Source organism: Bombina bombina, chromosome 4 (assembly GCF_027579735.1).
Source record: "Bombina bombina isolate aBomBom1 chromosome 4, aBomBom1.pri, whole genome shotgun sequence".
Classification (NCBI taxonomy): domain Eukaryota; kingdom Metazoa; phylum Chordata; class Amphibia; order Anura; family Bombinatoridae; genus Bombina; species Bombina bombina.
Window position 1 is genome coordinate 800411090 of NC_069502.1, and position 22252 is coordinate 800433341.

At 37.6% G+C, this 22252-nt stretch overlaps 3 protein-coding genes across 3 annotated transcripts in view; 1 reads left to right on the top strand and 2 right to left on the bottom strand.

The window, feature by feature from the left end:
• LOC128657029 (histone H3-like) overlaps nt 1-780 on the top strand; it is a 49153-nt gene extending 48373 nt beyond the window's left edge. The window contains exon 3 of the mRNA XM_053711256.1: nt 346-780. Coding sequence (XP_053567231.1) covers nt 346-780 — 435 coding nt within the window. The remainder of the gene's footprint in view (nt 1-345) is intronic.
• A 2267-nt stretch (nt 781-3047) lies between these two features.
• On the bottom strand, nt 3048-3359 carry LOC128655603 (histone H4-like). Its single transcript, XM_053709194.1, has one exon. The coding sequence runs from the start codon at nt 3357-3359 to the stop codon at nt 3048-3050; it is 312 nt and encodes a 103-aa protein (XP_053565169.1).
• Nucleotides 3360-10361: 7002 nt separating this feature from the next.
• LOC128655604 (histone H1C-like) lies at nt 10362-11164 on the bottom strand. Its single transcript, XM_053709195.1, has one exon. The coding sequence runs from the start codon at nt 11162-11164 to the stop codon at nt 10523-10525; it is 642 nt and encodes a 213-aa protein (XP_053565170.1). The 3' UTR covers nt 10362-10522.
• Between the last annotated feature and the right edge of the window lie 11088 nt (nt 11165-22252).

The window sequence follows — 22252 nt, forward strand, 5'->3', positions numbered from 1 at the left end:
TAATATGTGATGTGTTTATGTGCAGCTCCGTGTAACCTGTGTGTGTACAGATTGTTATTAGATCATATTACACGATCACATAACACACAGACATAGCGGTACCACATCAGCTGCTGGGGGGCTTTATATTTAATCGTTTAACATCTGCTGTTTGTGTATCAGGCTCAGTTTTATTATCATAAAGTTATTAAGACAAATAATAGAAATAAAATACATAAAACAGGCGGGCTTTTTAAAATGTTCTCAAGATCACATTAGCCAATCAGTGAGGAGGGACTGCAGCCAATCACAGCACTCAGTACAGTGTATAAATAGCCGCTCTCTGGCACATACAGACCATTCTAGCATCAGACGAGTACAGAGCTCGCTATGGCCCGCACCAAGCAGACCGCCCGCAAATCCACCGGAGGGAAGGCTCCCCGCAAGCAGCTGGCCACCAAGGCTGCCAGGAAGAGCGCCCCGGCTACCGGCGGAGTCAAGAAGCCTCACCGCTACCGGCCCGGGACGGTGGCTCTCAGGGAGATCCGCCGCTATCAGAAATCCACCGAGCTGATCATCCGCAAACTGCCCTTCCAGCGCCTGGTCCGAGAGATCGCCCAGGACTTCAAGACCGATCTGCGCTTCCAGAGCGCTGCGGTCATGGCGCTGCAGGAGGCCAGCGAGGCTTATCTAGTGGGGCTCTTCGAGGACACCAACCTGTGTGCTATCCACGCCAAGAGAGTCACCATCATGCCCAAGGACATCCAGCTGGCCCGCAGGATCCGCGGGGAGAGAGCTTAGACCCACTGCACGCCCTGAATAACTACTGACCAAAAGGCTCTTTTAAGAGCCACCAAATTATCCATAACGAGCTGTACTCACTATTTTATTTTCTTCTTACAGACATTAATCTGGTTTAATTCCCGCAATGAGATCTTTCTCTTAGCATACGAAAGAAATAGCACCGGTAAACTGTAATCAGATCCCGAATAACCATTTAGTGATATTTGTGTTAATATTCTACAACTCATGTTCTTACATAAACCTAGTGTAAGTGTAGCTTATAAACAATAAATAACTGAGCAGATATTTGCCACTGAAAACCATTTAGCAAAGCGAACATTATTTTCGTCGTTTTATAGAGAAGTAATGAGATGCTATAAATACTCTAAACATGCAGCAATAAAAATAATTGGCATCAGTTTATCAATTAATCATTGTAATAAAATAGTCAATTGGACTCCAAATTAGCAGCATCGATCCCTGAATTACACCAATTGTTGTTTATTTAAAATCCTATTACATATCCCATGCATAATTATCTAATGTAATAATGATATAAAGTACAGAAATTGTAACATTTCCTTCTGATATTAGTATAGTGAGAAATAAAACAGAAATGTATTTAGCAGCTTCTAACATTTAGCATCTGTGTGGTCACCCCTCATTATTAATTTAGTTTTCTGTTCTAAATTCTAATAGGTAAGGGATCTTGTTTTACACGCTAGTATACAAGAACATTTGGTATTTAATGGAATATTTTATTTCATATTACTTCACATTTTCACTGTAGCACTTTCCTTTTTTGAGATGTGAATAAATGTAATAAAACCATAGAAGATCAAACGCTACATATCCAGATTTCAAATCTAATGGTATATTAATAGTTAATAAGCGAGTGGTGTAACATGAATAGGTTGATGGGTTTAAACGTTTGCTCCTATTTCAAGTAATGGGAATAAAGTGTATTTTTTGTTTGGAGCTCGGTTATGTAGTTTGAAGCACGATATAGTTAGACTGGGAGCTGACTGAAGCTTTATTTTATTTTCATTGATAGCCTACATTTTCTTGCATTTACTCCCTGCAGTGATCCCCTAGACATAAAGTCAGATTGTGCCCCTTACAATATCCTGTGTGCTAAATACAGTGACATCATGACAGCTACTGTGTATACAGCACTAACCTGGAGATAAATAAGTCCTGACTGATGACCTCACTCACCATAAGCCTCTCTCTTCTCATGTTGTACTTCAGTTCTACATATCAGGTGTTTTTTCAGCAACAGAGTCCTTTGTTTTTCTACTGTTTAATGCAACCTATGTCCAGTGTGTGATTCCATATGAATGAAATTTATATATATTTGAGATGGATAAATTGGACAATAATTTGTATTATGTTGTTCCAAGTTTTACACAACATATAAGAGAGTAGGTGAAATACCCCATGGTGTCAGGGATTTGGAAACCCAACAAAGAAATCACCCTGCAAAAAGAATGTCCGGGGGGTCTGAGAGCAAATTACAATTTTTACTGTCTTCTCAACTGCAATTTCTGTAGCTCTTACACCCTTATAGTCTACAGGAATTCCTATTAAACAATAGAGCAATCAAGCTCTCAGCATCCACTCAAGAAGATACCCCAGCAATTACATCGCATCCCACAGCTCTACTTTCAGTCAAATTTCTATAGATTTGTAGAACTTTTTAATATCTGGAGTTTCTAAATGAAGTAGTGGATCAGAACTTTACTATAGAGGTTTTAGAAATGAACAGATCTGTCAATGAAAAGTACGGTCAATGAAATCACTGAAACCCTAAAACAAATATCAAGAACATTGTGTAATGTTATATTTCTTATCCTGCAGCGCCACCTACTGGACATTGATTTTTGTTCAAATATTTATTTCAGACGCTGCATCATTACTAAATCACGTAACAAAGTGACAGATAAAGTATGAGATTGTATCATTTCATATTGCAAAACTAATGAATACAGTGATTCCAATTTATACGTTTATTCAATATGTATATGTTGCAACCAATGCGCTACTTGCTGGAATAGTATATATATATATATATATATATAATAAACATACTAGACCTTGTGACTAATTAAAACCAAAAACATATTGGTTCCTACAATTGTCTTCAAAAGTAACAATGCCACTAATTCCCTTTAGCTTATTCAGCGCTAATACTGAACAAATAAAAGCTTTAGCTCTGATAGTGAATACGTGGGCGGCTCTTAAAAGAGCCTTTGGGTTGTTGTGTGATTGGGAAGAGATTGCGTTTAACCCCCGAAGCCGTAGAGAGTGCGGCCCTGGCGTTTCAGAGCATACACCACATCCATAGCGGTCACGGTCTTCCTCTTGGCATGCTCGGTGTAGGTGACGGCGTCTCGGATGACATTTTCCAGGAAGACCTTGAGTACTCCGCGGGTCTCCTCGTAGATGAGGCCGGAGATTTGCTTAACACCTCCCCTCCGTGCCAAGCGCCGTATAGCCGGCTTAGTGATGCCCTGGATGTTATCGCGGAGCACTTTACGGTGCCTCTTGGCGCCTCCTTTACCTAATCCCTTCCCGCCTTTACCGCGTCCGGACATGTTCAGGTTTCTTCCAAAAGTAGATGATTAACCTCAGCAAGGAGGCAACGCTCTTTATATAGTGTTTATGAGAACCTGAATGGGAACTAGTGGCCGGAGTTTGTAACACTTCAAAATGATTGGCTGACTTAGTGTATCCTCCTTTGATTGGCTACAACAACCGTTAGTGGGTTTTTAATGGGCTCCCATTGTTCTATCTAATGTTCACATTTATAATAATTATTGAAAAATAAATGTGTTGATAATTAAATCACAGTAAAAATCAATCGAAATGTCTGGGGGAAACAAAAATTAAAGCAAATGGCGACACAAATGTATAAATTCTTATGTATAAATATCGTATAAGACTCCAGGCAGCCTCTGTAATAACAGACGCCATTGTGTGATGGAAAAAGCGCGGGCTCCAGAGATTCTTTCAAATAGTTTTAACCTTCTCTTTAGAATTCTTCTTCACAATAGAATTAAATATCGAGTAATTCATGAATAATAATGATGATGATGTTAGGGAAATAAAGTGAGCTTGAAATTAAGACAAAGAAACGCGACACAGCTCAGCTTCTAATAAATAAGGTTTTTATTATTATTATTTTCAAGCAAAGAAATTCTCTGTCCCTTTTCTGGCAGCATAAAGTCTGATAAAGAAAATAAAATTAAATATCAAGTAAATAATGTAAAGCCTTTCCCAGCACTTCCCTTCCCAGAGCTAACCAGCTATAATTTACATTACAATACACAGTGTCTAAGTAATATCTGCTGAATGGCAGAATGTGAGGGAAATTGTTACTGATGAAGTAAGGAACAAACAGAAAGAAAATTAATGTGCAGCCTTATTTATAAGAACATTACAATATTTACAGAAGTCATAAAAGTCAAATTCCCATTTTAAAGATGAGCACATAGATTACAGAACAAAGCATAAATGTGTTTTTAATAAAGACAAGTTAAATAATACCACAAAATAACAATGTATCAATGTTTGTTTCAAAATTATTTAGTGCATCTTCGTTTTTAATAAATCTAAAAGGAAACAGCTGTCACTATATGGAAAGGAAGAGAAAACGATTTGGGTCTGGAGCTTGTTAAGTTCATATTCATTGATTAAACCCTGTTATTTTGTGGTTGGCAACTGGAGCCTTTGTAAGTTTTGGGGGGAAAGTCCAGGCTCGTGATTGTCTTCATTATTTATTTTATTTTACTTTGTAGGTTCTCTCTACTAACTAGTTTTATTAACAAACCTTCTTTTTATTTATCTCTATATCATAATCCCTAACCATATTAAAATGTATCCTTATAAATACTGACAGTTCTATATGCAGTTATATATATTTCTATCCATGCATTATATATATTTACAATATGAGCAGTAGAAGGAAAGCAGTCAGGTGATCCACACTAGCGTGTATGTTATTTACAGCAATAGTCGTTGCGCTTTGAGACTTGCCCAAATACCCCAAACAGTGAAAATCAGTATAGTCACTTGATATACACACTTGAGTACAAGCAGGGTTCAGCACTTATTCAAATTTACAGATTCGTCAGAGACAATGGGAACACTGGCTTTTCATATCTGTACGCCAGACTCACCTCAAACTGGTGGTTCCTCAGCTCTCAGAGAATGAACATCTGTCGGCTGGCTCGTGCTGAGTGGTGTGTGATGAAGTCGCTGTGCGATCGGTAGCTGGTTCCAAGTCTGTGTATATTTCCGAGGAGCAGCGTCTCGGTCGGCGTCCACCTCCGTATCCACCTCCGTGTGAATATGTTGGAGGGATTCAAGAAATCCGATATGCAGCAAATCCAGTCTGCAACAGCAGCAACTTGGGGGGTAGGGCAGTAACAAAGAGGGACTGGAGGAGCTCAAATGCGGCAGCAAACCAGTGGGCCTGGAGATAAGAACATCAGAAGAAAGAGTACTGGATGCTCCGATAAAAAAGTAACAATTTTATTAAATCTTCATAAAAACAGCAATAGCATGGAGAGACAGGTAGACACGATTGCAGGCGCAGCACCAGGGCTTACGCGTTTCGGCTGTGAAGCCTTAATCATAGCATACAGGTGCTGGGCCTGACAGGTGCATTTAACACCTTAGGTTGATTCTTATTGGTTAAAGGAAAGTTTAAAAGAAAAGCAACCCGCTTGGAAGTGTCATAATGAATATATAGTACTAGAAACTAGCAAATAGCAATTCGTACAACTGGGAAATATACTGTGGATAAGTAAAGAAAAGAAAAGAAAAACCATATTATACAAAAGTACAAATTGGGTCTAGATAATAAATGCAGATGAGATATAGTAAAAAAACAGGACACCGGTTATATGAAGGATAAGGGGAAATGACAAATGCAATAACGATGCTAAAAAATATGCAATTAATTACGAAAAATTATATTATACAGAATCAGTGTCAATATCTTATAAGTATGAAAATGAAAAAAGAAAGAAAATAATTGTCGTAGAAATAGGGTACTCATGTAGTGAACATTGTGCAAAGTATAAAGTATAAACTATATTCACAAAATGAATGGTGAGATTCAAAAAGCTCACAGTTTGTGTAAACTAAACACATAATCTACATCTTAACCTAGTTAAATGGATATCTGAAGTAGGTGGATTTTAAAACCACGAGCAGAAAGACTACCTTTGGGGAGGGGGAAACAACTTGAACCCAGGAGAGATAACAGAGAACTGGTATTATTCCCAGTAATTTATTAGATCATACCTGGAGTTAAGTCCTTTGGGTACTCTGGTGTCAAGTTTAAACATCCAGAATGCCTCTCTCTTGGCAAGTAATTTACTAAGATTTCCACCTCTACTAGGCAGAACAACTTTTTCGATGATGCACCATCTCAATGAGCTAAGGTTATTGCCATGTTTGCCATAGAAATGGAGTACCAAAGGTGTAGTGGCCTTTCCTATGTTGAAAGATGACAAATGTTCTCTAAGTCTTGAGTTCATGTCCCTAGAGGTAAGTCTTACATATTGCAGGTGACATTGAGTGCAGGAAATGAGATAAATGACATTGCTGGCTGTGCAGTTGAGACAAGTCTTGATGTCAAAAGTTTGACCAGTGGTATAAGACGTGAAATTGTTTGTGACCTGGACAAAGTCACAGGGTTTGCAACGTCTACTGCCACACTTGTACATCCGGCAGTGTCTCAACCACGAGCTTTGGTTAGTCTCAATCTTTTTGAGTTCTGTAGGTGCTAGAATACCCCCTAGGGTACTACTTTTTCTATAGGAACATTTAAGCCCTTTCTCAACTGTAGTCACTAGTTTGTCATCGGCAGCAAGTAGAGCGAAGTGTTTTTTCACTATGCTGCATATTTTGTTGTACTCTGTACTGAATTGTGTGACAAAGTACACTCCTTGAGGAGATTTTGACCTGTCATACCTTGGTTTGTCTTGTAAGAGCGTCTTCCTATCAATGTATTCAAGGGACCTTTTGGCCCTTATAACATCATGTGAAGGGTACCCTCTTTCGCGTAGTCTTTCTGACAGAGAGTCAGCTTCCTTGTCATAGGTTGATCTGTCAGAACAGTTTCTCTTTAGTCTAGTGAATTGACCTTTTGCAACTGCGAATCTCATTTGTATGGGATGACTGCTGTTGCCATGCAACAGGGTATTCCCAGAAATAGGTTTACGATAAACACTCATGGAAACACCACTATCCTGTGCCCCTGTTAGGGTGAGATCCAAATAGTTAATATGCGTGTTATGTAACTCATAGGTAAACTTTAAATTCAAATCATCAGAATTACGTGATTACGGTAATTGAGTTCCTTCTGACACACAACTTCTTTAGGTTTGAGGGGGAGTTCTATCTCCAGAGATGTGGCACAGCCATGGGAGCCAAGTTTGCTCCCTCTTACGCCAACCTATATTTAGGTTGGTGGGAGCTGTGCCACATCTTTGGAGATGGTAATCCTTTCAAACAGGACATCAAATTTTACAGGAGGTACATTGATGACCTCCTCCTGGTATGGTCAGGCAGTCAGTCAGATGTGCCACTCTTTTTAGAATTATTGAATTCTAATAATTTGAATTTAAAGTTTACCTATGAGTTACATAACACGCATATTAACTATTTGGATCTCACCCTAACAGGGGCACAGGATAGTGGTGTTTCCATGAGTGTTTATCGTAAACCTATTTCTGGGAATACCCTGTTGCATGGCAACAGCAGTCATCCCATACAAATGAGATTCGCAGTTGCAAAAGGTCAATTCACTAGACTAAAGAGAAACTGTTCTGACAGATCAACCTATGACAAGGAAGCTGACTCTCTGTCAGAAAGACTACGCGAAAGAGGGTACCCTTCACATGATGTTATAAGGGCCAAAAGGTCCCTTGAACACATTGATAGGAAGACGCTCTTACAAGACAAACCAAGGTATGACAGGTCAAAATCTCCTCAAGGAGTGTACTTTGTCACACAATTCAGTACAGAGTACAACAAAATATGCAGCATAGTGAAAAAACACTTCGCTCTACTTGCTGCCGATGACAAACTAGTGACTACAGTTGAGAAAGGGCTTAAATGTTCCTATAGAAAAAGTAGTACCCTAGGGGGTATTCTAGCACCTACAGAACTCAAAAAGATTGAGACTAACCAAAGCTTGTGGTTGAGACACTGCGGGATGTACAAGTGTGGCAGTAGACGTTGCAAACCCTGTGACTTTGTCCAGGTCACAAACAATTTCACGTCTTATACCACTGGTCAAACTTTTGACATCAAGACTTGTCTCAACTGCACAGCCAGCAATGTCATTTATCTCATTTCCTGCACTCAATGTCACCTGCAATATGTAGGACTTACCTCTAGGGACATGAACTCAAGACTTAGAGAACATTTGTCATCTTTCAACATAGGAAAGGCCACTACACCTTTGGTACTCCATTTCTATGGCAAACATGGCAATAACCTTAGCTCATTGAGACGGTGCATCATCGAAAAAGTTGTTCTGCCTAGTAGAGGTGGAAATCTTAGTAAATTACTTGCCAAGAGAGAGGCATTCTGGATGTTTAAACTTGACACCAGAATACCCAAAGGACTTAACTCCAGGTATGATCTAATAAATTACTGGGAATAATACCAGTCCTCTGTTATCTCTCCTGGGTTCAAGTTGTTTCCCCCTCCCCAAAGGTAGTCTTTCTGCTCATGTTTTTAAAATCCACCTACTTCAGATATCCATTTAACTAGGTTAAGATGTAGATTATGTGTTTAGTTTACACAAACTGTGAGCTTTTTGAATCTCACCATTCATTTTGTGAATATAGTTTATACTTTATACTTTGCACAATGTTCACTACATGAGTACCCTATTTCTACGACAATTATTTTCTTTCTTTTTTCATTTTCATACTTATAAGATATTGACACTGATTCTGTATAATATAATTTTTCGTAATTAATTGCATATTTTTTAGCATCGTTATTGCATTTGTCATTTCCCCTTATCCTTCATATAACCGGTGTCCTGTTTTTTTACTATATCTCATCTGCATTTATTATCTAGACCCAATTTGTACTTTTGTATAATATGGTTTTTCTTTTCTTTTCTTTACTTATCCACAGTATATTTCCCAGTTGTACGAATTGCTATTTGCTAGTTTCTAGTACTATATATTCATTATGACACTTCCAAGCGGGTTGCTTTTCTTTTAAACTTTCCTTTAACCAATAAGAATCAACCTAAGGTGTTAAATGCACCTGTCAGGCCCAGCACCTGTATGCTATGATTAAGGCTTCACAGCCGAAACGCGTAAGCCCTGGTGCTGCGCCTGCAATCGTGTCTACCTGTCTCTCCATGCTATTGCTGTTTTTATGAAGATTTAATAAAATTGTTACTTTTTTATCGGAGCATCCAGTACTCTTTCTTCTGATATTATTTATATTTAAACAGAAAAAAAAGTTACTATGGATCAGTAGTTTATAACTTACATGGTTACATACAATTACATTTGTTGAATAAAAACCTCTGTAAATTCTAACATTGAAAGTTAGTTATTAGAAATTATTCCAGGAAACTAGAAATATTTTTGTTTGAACTGTAATTCCTTTTCTTATCCTGCAGCGCCACCTACTGGATATTGTTATGTTCAAATATTTTCCCTGTACACTTTTGGTTTTACATCGCTATTTTTCTAATCAAAGTGCAGAGAAGATATGGGTCAGATGTATAAGCGATTCTCTCACTTTATGTGCAAATTGTTTTATTTCATGTTGCTAAATTATTTAAAAATACATTGTTTTCTAATAATCATAAGTCAACTGTATATGGCTTTTTTTTTCCATTTAAAACCCCCGATACATTTCATTATACTTTAGTCTTTTCACCAAACAAATATGCTACTTATTATAGTTTTTAACTTTGGAAGGAAAAGCCGTAATGTGACCATTTAAAAGAACAACAATATAAACACTCATAGAATAACATAAACGGTTTATTTGGAATCAATGACAGCAGATAGGAAACTCATTACTGTATGTGACCCAGAATTATGTTATAGAAGGCGCCATCCCATAACACAATGCACAGAAACTCACATTGTCTTCTTGCTGTGGGCTCCTCTAGCCCCTTTATCTGTTCTTATTGTATAGATACCTAAACTGTATTGTTTGCAGTCTATAAGTAAATTTATATTCATAAACGTAAACTATATCAGATCTTATCCAAGAAAAACAATTAGACACTAAAACTACTAGAGATGAAACCATAACATTACGTATATGAGCATTTGTTTTATATAAAATACATGGAGATAGATTTATGTTTACAGCATATGCACTTTTAACTACAGAACGTATTTACCCTAAGGATGTCAGAGATCACATACAATATTGTTACATAATTATCACTAACCAATTACAAAGTTCTGTGCTTTACAGACCGGGGAGCAGCAGAGTAGGACATATAATACCTGTGTGTGTGAGAGACATACAATGTATTTGTCACTGAATAGAATGTTTTCTGTTGTGTAATAGAAAAAGTGTTTGGATGCTATTAATTATTAAACTGATGTTAATTTTTATTGCTGATTGTTTAAAATAATTTGTAGATTCACTTTGATTACATTACAGTGAATGGAAAGATCACAGCTCTGTTTGAACGAGTTGCTGGCTCTTAAAAGAGCCTTTGGGTGTGAGGAATAAGCAGTGAGATGGATCACTTTTTAGCAGCCGCCTTCTTGGCTTTGGCGGCCCTTTTAGCCGGACTCTTGGCAGCTTTCTTAGCGGGGCTTTTTGCTACCTTCTTGAGCTTGACGGCTTTAGGCTTCTTTGGGCTTTTTGCAGGAGCGACCTTGGCTTTGCCCGCAGGTTTGTTGACCTTTTTGGGGCTTTTCTTTGGCACAGATGGAGCCTTCTTGGGGGACTTGGCCGCTGTCCCCTTTGGCTTTGCTGCTTTCTTGGGTTTGGCCTTTGCTGCTGGCGCTTTTTTCTTGGCCACTTTCTCTTGGCTCTGCAGCTGCTTCTTGTTCAGCTTGAACGAGCCGGAGGCACCGCTGCCTTTCAGCTGGACGAGCCGCTCCTTACTCACCAAGGCTTTGAGCGCCACCTTGAGACGGCTGTTGTTCTTCTCCACATCGTAACCTCCCGCAGCCAGAGCCTTCTTGAGAGCTGCCAGGGAGACCCCGCTGCGCTCTTTAGAAGCGGATACAGCATTGAAAATCAGCTCGGACACGCTGGGACCGGACTTTACTGGGCGGCTTTTCTTGGCTCCCCCAGATACAGCCGCCTTCTTCTTCGGCTGCTTCTTGGCAGGAGCGGCGCTTTCAGCAGGAGGTGCGGCTGGTGCGGTCTCTGCCATCACAATTCTCTGTTAAACGCTGTTAGTGAATATCTGGTAAAGGAAGCTCAGCTGTTTATATAGAGACCGGGGTGTCTATGATTGGCTAGCACCTGATAGAGCTACATTCTTATTGGTTACTGTAACTCAGCTGCCTTTACCTCTCAGCTCTGACAAATACTTCTGTGTTTGTGTTTCTTGAGCTGCAGTAAATTTATATTATTTTGTTACTTATTGATCTGGTGGTGTCGCCCTCACACACACAGGTATTATATGTCCCACTCTGCAGGTTCCCTGTCTGTAAAGCACACAAGTTAGTCAAATAAACAGCCATAAGATGAGTTAATGTGTCAGGAATGTGAAGGCTGCTCAGTGCATCTCGCTGTTTAGGTGAATTCACTTTCTATATAATTTGGAAAACCAGACCTAAAAGTACGATGTACACTAAGCACATGTTTATTTGTCATATTAGTAACACACAGTGACTTTAAGACAAATACATCAGTGACTGTAGGTGACTTTACTGGGACTAATAGCACAAGAGTTGCCGGGTGCTAGAATATAATGATTATACAGATGTAATATACACACAGAGATTTGTGTCTCAAATAGTTAAAAAAAAATAAGTAGATTTATATAACAATATTGTTGTGACTTTTAGTTCCTTTATTTACAAAACTGGAAGTCTTTCAATAAATCTATAGTGTATCCAGATATGCAACATGTCTGTGCATTAATTGTGAAAATTGTGAAAACCATTATATAAATATATATATATAATGTGGCTGTAGAGGTTCAATTAAGATATTGAGACAGTAACGGTACAAATACCATATATGCAATACATTAAAAGGGTTAACAAACATAAATCCTTTAGTAAATAAACAAATCAGCTAAGTGTGTAAATAAAAACTGATGAAAGAACTGACCTGAGATTAATGAACTAATAATTACAAGTGGTTTGAAGTCTCTGGATAGTTCCTGAAAATTGTTATTACTGTAAAATCGCCACCCTAAAGACATCAGATAAGTTTTATAGAGCATCAGAGTGAAACATTTGTAGAAGTCCGGTGCGTAGGACAAATTGATTTTGTGTTTGTTTTTTTCTTTGCTAACAAACCAGCTCAATAATAAAAGCTTCGGGTACTAAGTATAAAAAAGAGGAGGTTAAATACCGCATTGCCCTTTTGGGGGTCAGGGATCTTGAAACCCAACAAAGATATCTCCCTGCAAAAAACTATCCGGGTCTGATACCAAATGACCATTTCTACTGACTTCTCATCTGCAGTTTCTGTAGCTCTTACACTCTAATAGTCTACAGGAATCCCTATTAAACAACAGAGTCATCAAGCTCTTAGCACCCACTCAAGAAGATACCCCAGTAATTAAGTCTTAGCCCACAGCTCCACTTTTAATCCAAGGATTCATTTCTCTACATTTGTAGAAATCCTTTTGTAATATCTGGAGTTTATAAATGAAGTATAACTATAGATCAGTACTTTACTATAAAGGTTTTAGAAATGAACAGATCTGTCAATCAAATCACTGAAAGCCTAAAACAACATTTCAAGAACATTTTGTACTGTTCTTCTATTTCCTATCCTGCAGCGCCAACTACTGGACATTGTTTTTGTTCAAATATTTATTTCAGAAGCTGTATTATAATATTCTTTAAACATTGTGCGGCAAAGTGACGGATAAAGTATGAGATTGCATCATTTTATATAGCAACGTTATTGAATACAGTGTTTGCAAATTATATGTAGATTCAAAATGAATTGATTTATTTCAACATTCTAGCTTTAGTACAAGCTAAATAAAGTAGATCTGCAACTAATCAGAAATAGAAACAAGTAGAATAATATTACACCAATGCACTGCTTGCTGGAATTGTATATAATGAAATATAAAAGAAGTATCTACTAAAAACATAAATATAAGCAATACTGAAATTAGGAAAGATCTGTTCCTCGTTCACTCATTGAAATTGACAAATAAATATTAATTACAGTCAAGAACACTTTGTTTTATACAATTTGCTTGAAGTGTAACAAGAGGAGACCATTACACCTATTGCAGATATCATTTTATTTTATGTTGTTATCTGCACTTATTTCTCTGCAGAAGATTGTAATGTTACATTTTTGCAGCAGTAACAGGTCACCTGTATTATATTTAAACATCAACTAAATAAATTCTGCCCTTATACTAAATATTATAAGTAGCTATCTGTATATATGGTACATAAAACAATTATAGAGAGATAACATATAAATAATGTGTGAGTAACTCTTAAAGTAACCTTTGTGGTAAATCAAACCTGAAAGGAAACTGAGTGGCGGAGCTTGTGACGTGTCCTCTTCTTATTGGTTATACAGGAGCCATTCGTGTTTTTAATTAAAAAAAAACCCGGGCTCCAGTATTTATTATTTCATCTTCAATATAACATATTACAATTCTGCCTGTATATAATCTCAATGAACTGTGACCCAGTAAGTGAAAACCTTTTTTTTTTTTATAATCTTCACAGTTACATCAATTTAATTTGCTCAGAAACATTTTCTAGTATCTTGGAAATTAATCAATTAATAAATAACAACACAAAATGCAATTTAATATCCATTACTTTGCCTTCAGTCACAGGGCTTCTAAGTCCTATAAGGGAAATACACAATACCCACCAGGTGGCGCTGCAGGACAATAAATCACATTCTCTTGCTAAATAGCATTTAATAAATCTGTGAATTATGTAAATTGTTTTGTACTCACCGTCCAGCAGTAACCGGTGTCTTAAAGTAATCCCTCTACCATAGGCATTTGTATACTACGTCACTTCCGGTGACGTTTAATAAGCTGGTGGAGGTTTGTGGCGCTCACTGCGCATGCGCTAGAGGCCCAAACTCCTTACAACAGCTGATGCGAAGATACAAAGAATGATGTGGCACGCGCACGTTACTGGTTACAAAATCCCAATGAACGTGTTTGTTCATTGGATTTTGTAACCAGAAAGGGTCGCAGAATATGTACACCGACAGCGACGAGGAGCAGAAGAAATATAGCAAGGGATCAAGAGCCCAGCGCAGCTCCTTAGGTTAGAGGAATTCAGAAACTGCGTTATTTATTTGCACATCCTGTGAGATTTTTTTTTTTTTTTACATCGTGCTGTGCACTTTTTTTCAAATTATGACAGTTTATGAACAAGGATCAGAGAATAGAAAAGCACCAGAGATATAGTGTGAGATATAGTACGTAGCAGACGTATTCAATATATTTCCTACCGCATCTCACAATGTTAGTCAATACAATGTCAGTACCGTTTCTGGTTACAAAATCCAATGACACACCACTTGTTCATTGGGATTTTGTAACCAGTAACGTGCGCGTGCCACATAATTCCTCATCAGCTGTTGTAAGGAGTTTGGGCCTCTAGCGCATGCGCAGTGAGCGCCACAAGCCTCCACCAGCTGACAAAGTGACGAGGTATACACATTCCTACGGGTAGAGGCATAACTTTAGAACACCGGCAGCATTTTATTAGGGAATCACATACTGGGCACATGTTACATTACACAATAATAAGGTTACTCACTACTATAAAGAACATAAAGCTGCAAGTATGACTACCATCTATTTCCTCTGCTGAAAACCGAATGTGTAGAACTGAAGAATTTAAATGGGATGGTAGATTCTTTTGGTGAATAATGAGACCAACCAGGGCTAATCTGTAGGTTTGTGCTGTATACACAGCTGCTCTCATATTCCCAGCACTGTATTTATTACACAGAATCTAGAGATAGACACAACCTGCACACACTGACTTTATGTCTATGGAATCACAGCAGGAGGACAAGTAAATGCAGGAAGCAGCTGGTTCTCAGGTGCTCAGCCCTTATCTACACAAAAAAACTATTTCACCATCTTCTGAATCCTCATTTTCATGATCACAAATAAAGAAAGTGAAGACCAATAATCCTGACTTTAATAAGATTTAAAAAGGCTAAAAGTGGGAACAGCTTCTGCTCAGATAACACTGTTGTCCAAACTGTTTCTATGTTTCTCTAGTTAAGACTCCTTCAGATGCCGGTATTAGCCCAATGGGGGAATTTGCACTGGACGATGATTATAGCTGTATAAATAAATAATGTGTGACACTGGCAGAATAGATTTACAAAAACTTATCTATACTGACTTACATATAAACCTACCGCATGTGCGTTTGTCTCTATATACTCAGCTGCTCTGCCACATTAATCTTCATTTGATTTATGACCAGACATGGTCTGTGTCATTGTTATACAGTTGAGTGACATTTACATAAGTGCAGTTTATTCCTTATTACACCTAATGCAGTAGCCGTTTCAACCTCTACGTATATTATAGGGTCTTATTTATTGCACACAAAAAAGTGGGATACAGGTGGTCGCAGGTTATGGATATTAGTGATGAGAACCAGCACAGAGCACTTCTCATCTGCTAGTTATCTGCATTAGGCTGGGAGCCTTATAATATTATTATAGTAATAATGTATCAGCTATAAGGAGTGAGAGGAACATACATTAGTGCTGCACAATTATGTCCCTCATTTGAAGCAAAGGGACTGTATGCTGTAAAATGATTTTTCCCTTAATGTGTTTCCAATTACTTACTTTAATGCGGAGTATAAATGTATGAGATTTGCTTTTTTTAAGGCTTATTTGTGTATATGAATTAGCTGATTTTGTGTTTTGAAGCCACAACCTAATAAAATGGGTTGAGCTTGTAGGTATAATCAGAGCTCATGACTTTATCACATTGTGTACATATACATGGTTCTTTATCTTATATCTGTCCATAAAACAATCATCAATACTTGGAGAGAGGAAAGGAAAATTAAAATTTTATTGCCTTATCTCTTCTATAATCCACTGGGAGTGTAATTTTTTTCTACTGGCTGTGTTAACACAACTTGGCCTGGAGGCCAAAAACAAACAATTTCAAATGCCAATATAAGGGTAATGGAAATATTTGTAAACAATTTAAAGGGACAGTCAACACTAGAATTTTTATTGTTTAAAAAGAAAGATAATCCCTTTATTACCCATTCCCCAGTTTTGCATAACCAACACCGTTTTTTTTTTTTTATAAATTTTATTTATATCCAGCAGCAGGTACAGGCAAACCAAATTACATAACATTGCGCCACGCAGGGCCAAATAACACACATTATACCATTAAGGAAAAAAAATAATCAGGCGCAAAAAATTATAAAGTTATATACAGTTATATAAATACACTTTTGACCTCTGTGATTACCTTGTATCTAAGCCTCTGCAGACTGCCCCCTTGTTTCAGTTCTTTTGACAAACATGCACTTTAGCCAATCAGTGCTGGCTCCAGGATAACTTCACGTACATGAGCTCAATGTTATCTGAAACACATGAACTAATTCCCTCTAGTGGTTAAAATGCATTCAGATTAGAGGCAGTATTCAATGTCTAAGAAATTAGCATATGAACCTCCTAGAATTAGCTTTCAACTAAGAATACGAAGAGAACAAAGCAAAATTGGTGATAAAAGTAAATTGGATAGTTGTTTAAAATTACATTTCTATTTAAATCATGATTTTTTTTTTTGACTTGACTGTTCCTTTAATACACTCCAGCAGATAAAGTGGATCATTAGGAACAAATTTAAAGCGACAGTCTAGGCCAAAATAAACTTTCATGATTCATATAGGGCATGCCATTTTCAATAATTTTCCAATTTACTTTTATCACCAATTTTGCTTTGTTCTCTTGGTATTCTTAGTTGAAAGCTTAAAGTGATGGTAAACTCTCCCCTTTTTAAAATCAGATCTGGAATGTAAGCGCTATTTTAGATGGCGTTTTATTCATCATGTGCAATGAAGATGCGCTATAACTTAGTTACAACTAGCTACAACAAAAGTGCCAGATGGGGAGAGCGCTGATTGGACAACAATTCAATCTGTTAGCTCACAGAAAATTTTACTTTTGAAGTGGGCGGAGGAGCATGAAGTAATTTGAATTTCATATCTATATTAAAAAGCATGTTATACTGCATCTTCATTACAGCTAATGAATTAAACTCCATCTAAAATAGCGCTTACATTCCAGATCTGATTTTAAAAAGGGGAGAGTTTACCATCACTTTAACCTAGGAGGTTCATATGCTACTTTCTTAGACCTTGAAGGCCACCTCTTTTCAGAATACATTTTAACAGTTTTTCACCACTAGAGGGTGTTAGTTCATGTTTTTCATATAGATAACACGGTGCTCGTGCACGTGAAGTTATCCGGGAGCAGGCACTGATTGGCTAAACTGCAAGTCTGTCAAAAGAACTGAAATAAAGGGGCAGTTTGCAGAGGCTTAGATACAAGATAATCACAGAGATTAAAAGTATATTAATATAACTGTGTTGGATATGCAAAACTGGGGAATGGGTAATAAAGGGATTATCTATCTTTTAAAACAATAAAAAAAAGCCTGGGCTCCCAAAGCGTTGTATTCTTATACGAATGAGAGCTTTGTATTATATTCTGTTATATAAAGGTGCCAATTATTATACAGTAGAAATCACATTTTGCTGCTAATGTATTTAGTAATCAGGTGTCACCTGAGTGTACAAAAAACACACAAAGTGCTCCTTAAAGGGACAGTCTACCATAGAATTGTTATTGTTTTAAAATATAGATAATCCCTTTATTACCCATTCCCCAGTTTTGCATAACCAACACAGTTATATTAATATACTTTTTACCTGTGTGATTACCTTGTATCTAGGAACCTTCTTCCAGCCCCCTGATCACATGACTGTGACTGTTTATTATCTATTGTCTTAAATTTAGCATTGTTTTGTGCTAAATCTTAAATAACCCCCTGTGCCTGAACACAGTGTTATCTATATGGCCCACGTGTACTTTCTGTCTCTTTGTGTTGAAAAGAGATTTAAAAAGCCTGTGATAAGAGGCAGCCCTCAAAGGCTTAGAAATTAGCATATGAGCCTACCTATGTTTAGTTTAAACTAAGGATACCAAGAGAAAAAAGCAAATTTGATGATAAAAGTAAATTGGAAAGTTGATTAAAATGAAAAGTCCTATCTAAACAATGAAAGTTTAATTTATACTAGACTGGCCCTTTAACCCTTTTATCTTTCCAATGTAAAATGTATTTTGCAGGACAAGGGCGCCTTTCTCTATCTCAGATCAATACAGGCACAAGGGCAAATGTATGCATTTTTCTGGCTTTATATTGACATTTCCCTGGGATCAGAGAAGCAACTTACTGCTTAAAGGAATAAACCCTTATTATATAAATAGTCTATAAGACTATAGGCCCCCTCTGTAGCTGTGAACTACACAGGGTTATGTGAGGGGAATGCGCAGGCTCCGGAGGATGTTTTGTAATTTGTTTTGTAATTATTATTTTCTGTCTGAATTGATAAAATAGCTTATAGAATAGGATTCAGAAGACAGTGACACTTTGTGTTTGGGGATATAAGGGCTGATCACCTGTGAACAAGCTTCTTTTTTTGCATTTACTCCCTGCTGTGATCCCCTAGACATAAAGTCAGTGTGTGCAGGTTGTGCCCCTCACATCATCCTGTGTACTAAATCCAGTGACATGACAGCAACTGTCCCAAAATCTGTAGAAAAACACAAAGCGCAAACACACTCAAGTGTGGATTGATAAAACAAACACACCACGCTATTAGATTGCACTTACAGTGTAAAATATTTAATAGGGCGTTTGTTACAAAACTTCAATGACCCGGATGAATCGTCCATAAACAGATAAGGTAGATATTAGTCCTTAAAACAAAACTGTAGGAGTCCCTCAGGATTATCGTCACAGGACAAAGTGGTTCAATCCCTTGCAGGCTTCCGTACCCGTGGCTCTAATTGCAGCAGTCGTATTGGAACTCAGATGCCGATGACGTCACTATGGAGCACTACGGGTCCTCAGGGAGTACAAAGTAAGCCTCAACGCGTTTCAACCGCCAGCGTGCAGTCATTCTCAAGAGGTGAAGTGTATGCTTTGTCTTACGATGCAGGCTAATATATAGCCACCAGGCTCATTTCATTGGTGCCGTAATGTCTGTCAATCTCCTAGCCTGTTAACGTGTTACACTCTGATCCGTGCAAAACTTTAAAACATTACTTAAAAATACATATTGTTAAAAACATAACTTTATTAAATACATATTGAATATAATAAAAACCCTTTACTAAAAATGACTCTTAAAATAAACATAAAATTAATATTTAATATATTTACAACAGATAATTATATAAAAACATTATATGAAAAAACTATATGAAAAAACAGACAGATACCATGCCTAGATTCTATAATGTTTCACTTATACTCAGGGTGAACAAATTATTGTAATAATAGTGATATTTCACTTATACTCTATACTATTTCACTTATACTCTGGGCTAACATTTTCACTAAACTGATATATTAGGGGGGACAGCCATTTTATTCCTTTTTACTCTGTTTATTTAATATGTATTTCTTAGAATAATTATATTATAACAACATACACAAATATATTTTAATAAAAATGATTTATTTCAAATATATTATATTATTTTATATAATGGAACTAATACACCTACTCTCCCTATCTCCACTATCTACTACATGAAGCATGATCACATCACATGAAGGCAGCTAAATCTAAATCCACGTTTAGACCACCTGGACGCAGACAATTTAATTTCTGTATCCAGTATGTCTAATGTTTACGGAGAGTTAATAATATATTTTGTGTTGTAGGGGGTATCCAGTCAATGACCTATACTTTCAGGTCATTGTACATCTCTGAAATGCAAGGGGACACTGTGATTATCCATTTTATTTTTGATGTTATTAAGGTGTTCAGACACTCTCCGCCTGATCTTCCTTTTGGTGCGACCCACATACATTAGGTCACACCCACATGTTAATAAATACACCACATATGTAAAATCACAGGTGCAATGACACTGGATTTGAAAATTTCGGGATTGATCACTATTGGTGAAACTTGGTTCTTTCTTCACATGTTTGCACATTCCACAATTGTGTTTACCACACTTATATGTGCCCTCTTTTAGGCTCAACCAATTACTCTTGTGGGATGTCGCTTTCTCTCTTTTAACAGATTTTAATTTACTAGGGGCTAGTAGATTCCTCAAATTTCTGCCCTTCCTTCCTGCCCTCAATCAAATTAATTCGGTATGCGTACTTATTCGTTTCGGTAACGTTCGTAATTTAGTTAATTCATTCTTTCGGATTCATTTGAAACCGTTATTCGAATTTCGGACCAATACATAATTTCGGACCGATACATAATTTCGGTACGAATTTGATTTCGGTCCGAATAGTAATTTATGACGTTTTTTTAATTTCGTATACGATTCGGTTAAATTATTTCAGATACATTCGATTTGTTTTTCTAATCGATTAGATATTATTTAATCATTTCAAATATTATTCATAAATGAAATGTATTGTATTCCACTTTTAAATTACTGTAATATATTAATAATAAATAAATGTAATATGTCATTTAAACACTATCTTTATAATTATTTAGACTGTGCAGTGTGCAGTGTGTGTGCACTGTGCAGCCAATCAGGCAGCCTGGTTGACAATTATGCTTGCATCACTCCTGCACACTATAGCCACACCCATGTAACTAATATCTGATTCTTATATTTTTTTGTGATTTTAAGAGAGCAGGTTGTTGGAGAGAGAATGTCTTGTACAGAAATTGGTATTGTTCATGGAGGTGATAGGGACAGTAGAGATAGGGACAGTGTAGCTAGGGAGAGTAGTACTAGTGGTAGTGATAGTGGACGTAGGGATAGGGACCGTGGAGCTAGGGAGAGTACCAGTAATAATAATTGGGATAGTGATAAAGGTAGGGATAGGCATAGGAGGATTCATCATAGGCTTAGGGACCAAGTTGGTAGTACTAGGGAGAGGGTAGGTAGGGACAAGGAGAGGCATGGTAAGCACACCAGTGCCAAAAAACATTGTAAAAGGAGGTGGCGTCACTAGGGGGGGGCGGGGGGGGCGGGCCGCACCCGGGTGACACCCTCCAGGGGGTGACACCAAAAAAAATTTTTTTTATTGAAATTCAAAGAAATACAATGTTGAGATGCATAGATTATTTTATTAGAGGCTGGCATTTGTGAACATTAGTGGGACTGGGGAAGTTGTAAACACACAATTTTTTTGCCCCTTGAGCCAGTGCTGCAATTTCAACAAATAGTTTTCCTGGCTGCTTTTGCTTGTTTGTACTTTGCTCCTCCCCTGCCCAATTTCACTATGAATGTTGTGGGTGTGCCGTGGGGCTTGCAAAGTTGCGCTGCTAGCCTAAACCTGTCTGCCTATCTGTGCTCACTGCTCAGTGACATGCGGCCCAGGGCTGTGCACTGACAGACTTGGAACAGAGTCAGAGAGCAGAATTTTCATAGTTTGTGCGCCTAAACCTTTTCTTCAGTGATTTATTTTAGAGTGCTCTGTTTATCTTTCATTTGATGTTCTGCTGAGCCAGGGAGCAGCTCTAGGCATGAGCTTCATAATTAATGCAGTGCAGTTTACATATTTTGTATGTGTGTGTCTGAGTTTTTGTGTGTCTCAGTGTTTTTGTGTGTGTGTCTGAGTGTGTTTCCGAGTGTTTGTGTGTGCATCTGAGTATGTTTTTAAGTGTGTCTGAGTGTTTGTATGTGTGTTTGCCTGTGTTTTTGTGTGTGTCTGCTTTCTGGGGGGGTGACACCATGACTTACCGCACCGGATGACACCAACCCTAGTGACGCCACTGAGGAGGCCACTTACAAGTTCCTCTGAGTCTGACTCTAGTGCTGTTGAAGAGCGTGCCACATCACCAAGGCACAGAGGGCCAATTTTTACAGCTGATGAAAATTTGTGTCTAGTGTCTGCTGTGCTGAAAGTCAGGCACATTTTATTTTCATCCAGTGTTTCCTCCTCGGCCAAGCAAGCGGCATGGAACACTGTTCGTGATGCCATCTTCGCAGTTGGAGCAGTGGAGCGGACAGCCACCTGTGTCAAGCACCGGTAAGTTTTCAAAAACAATTTTCTTTTATAGTAAAAAAC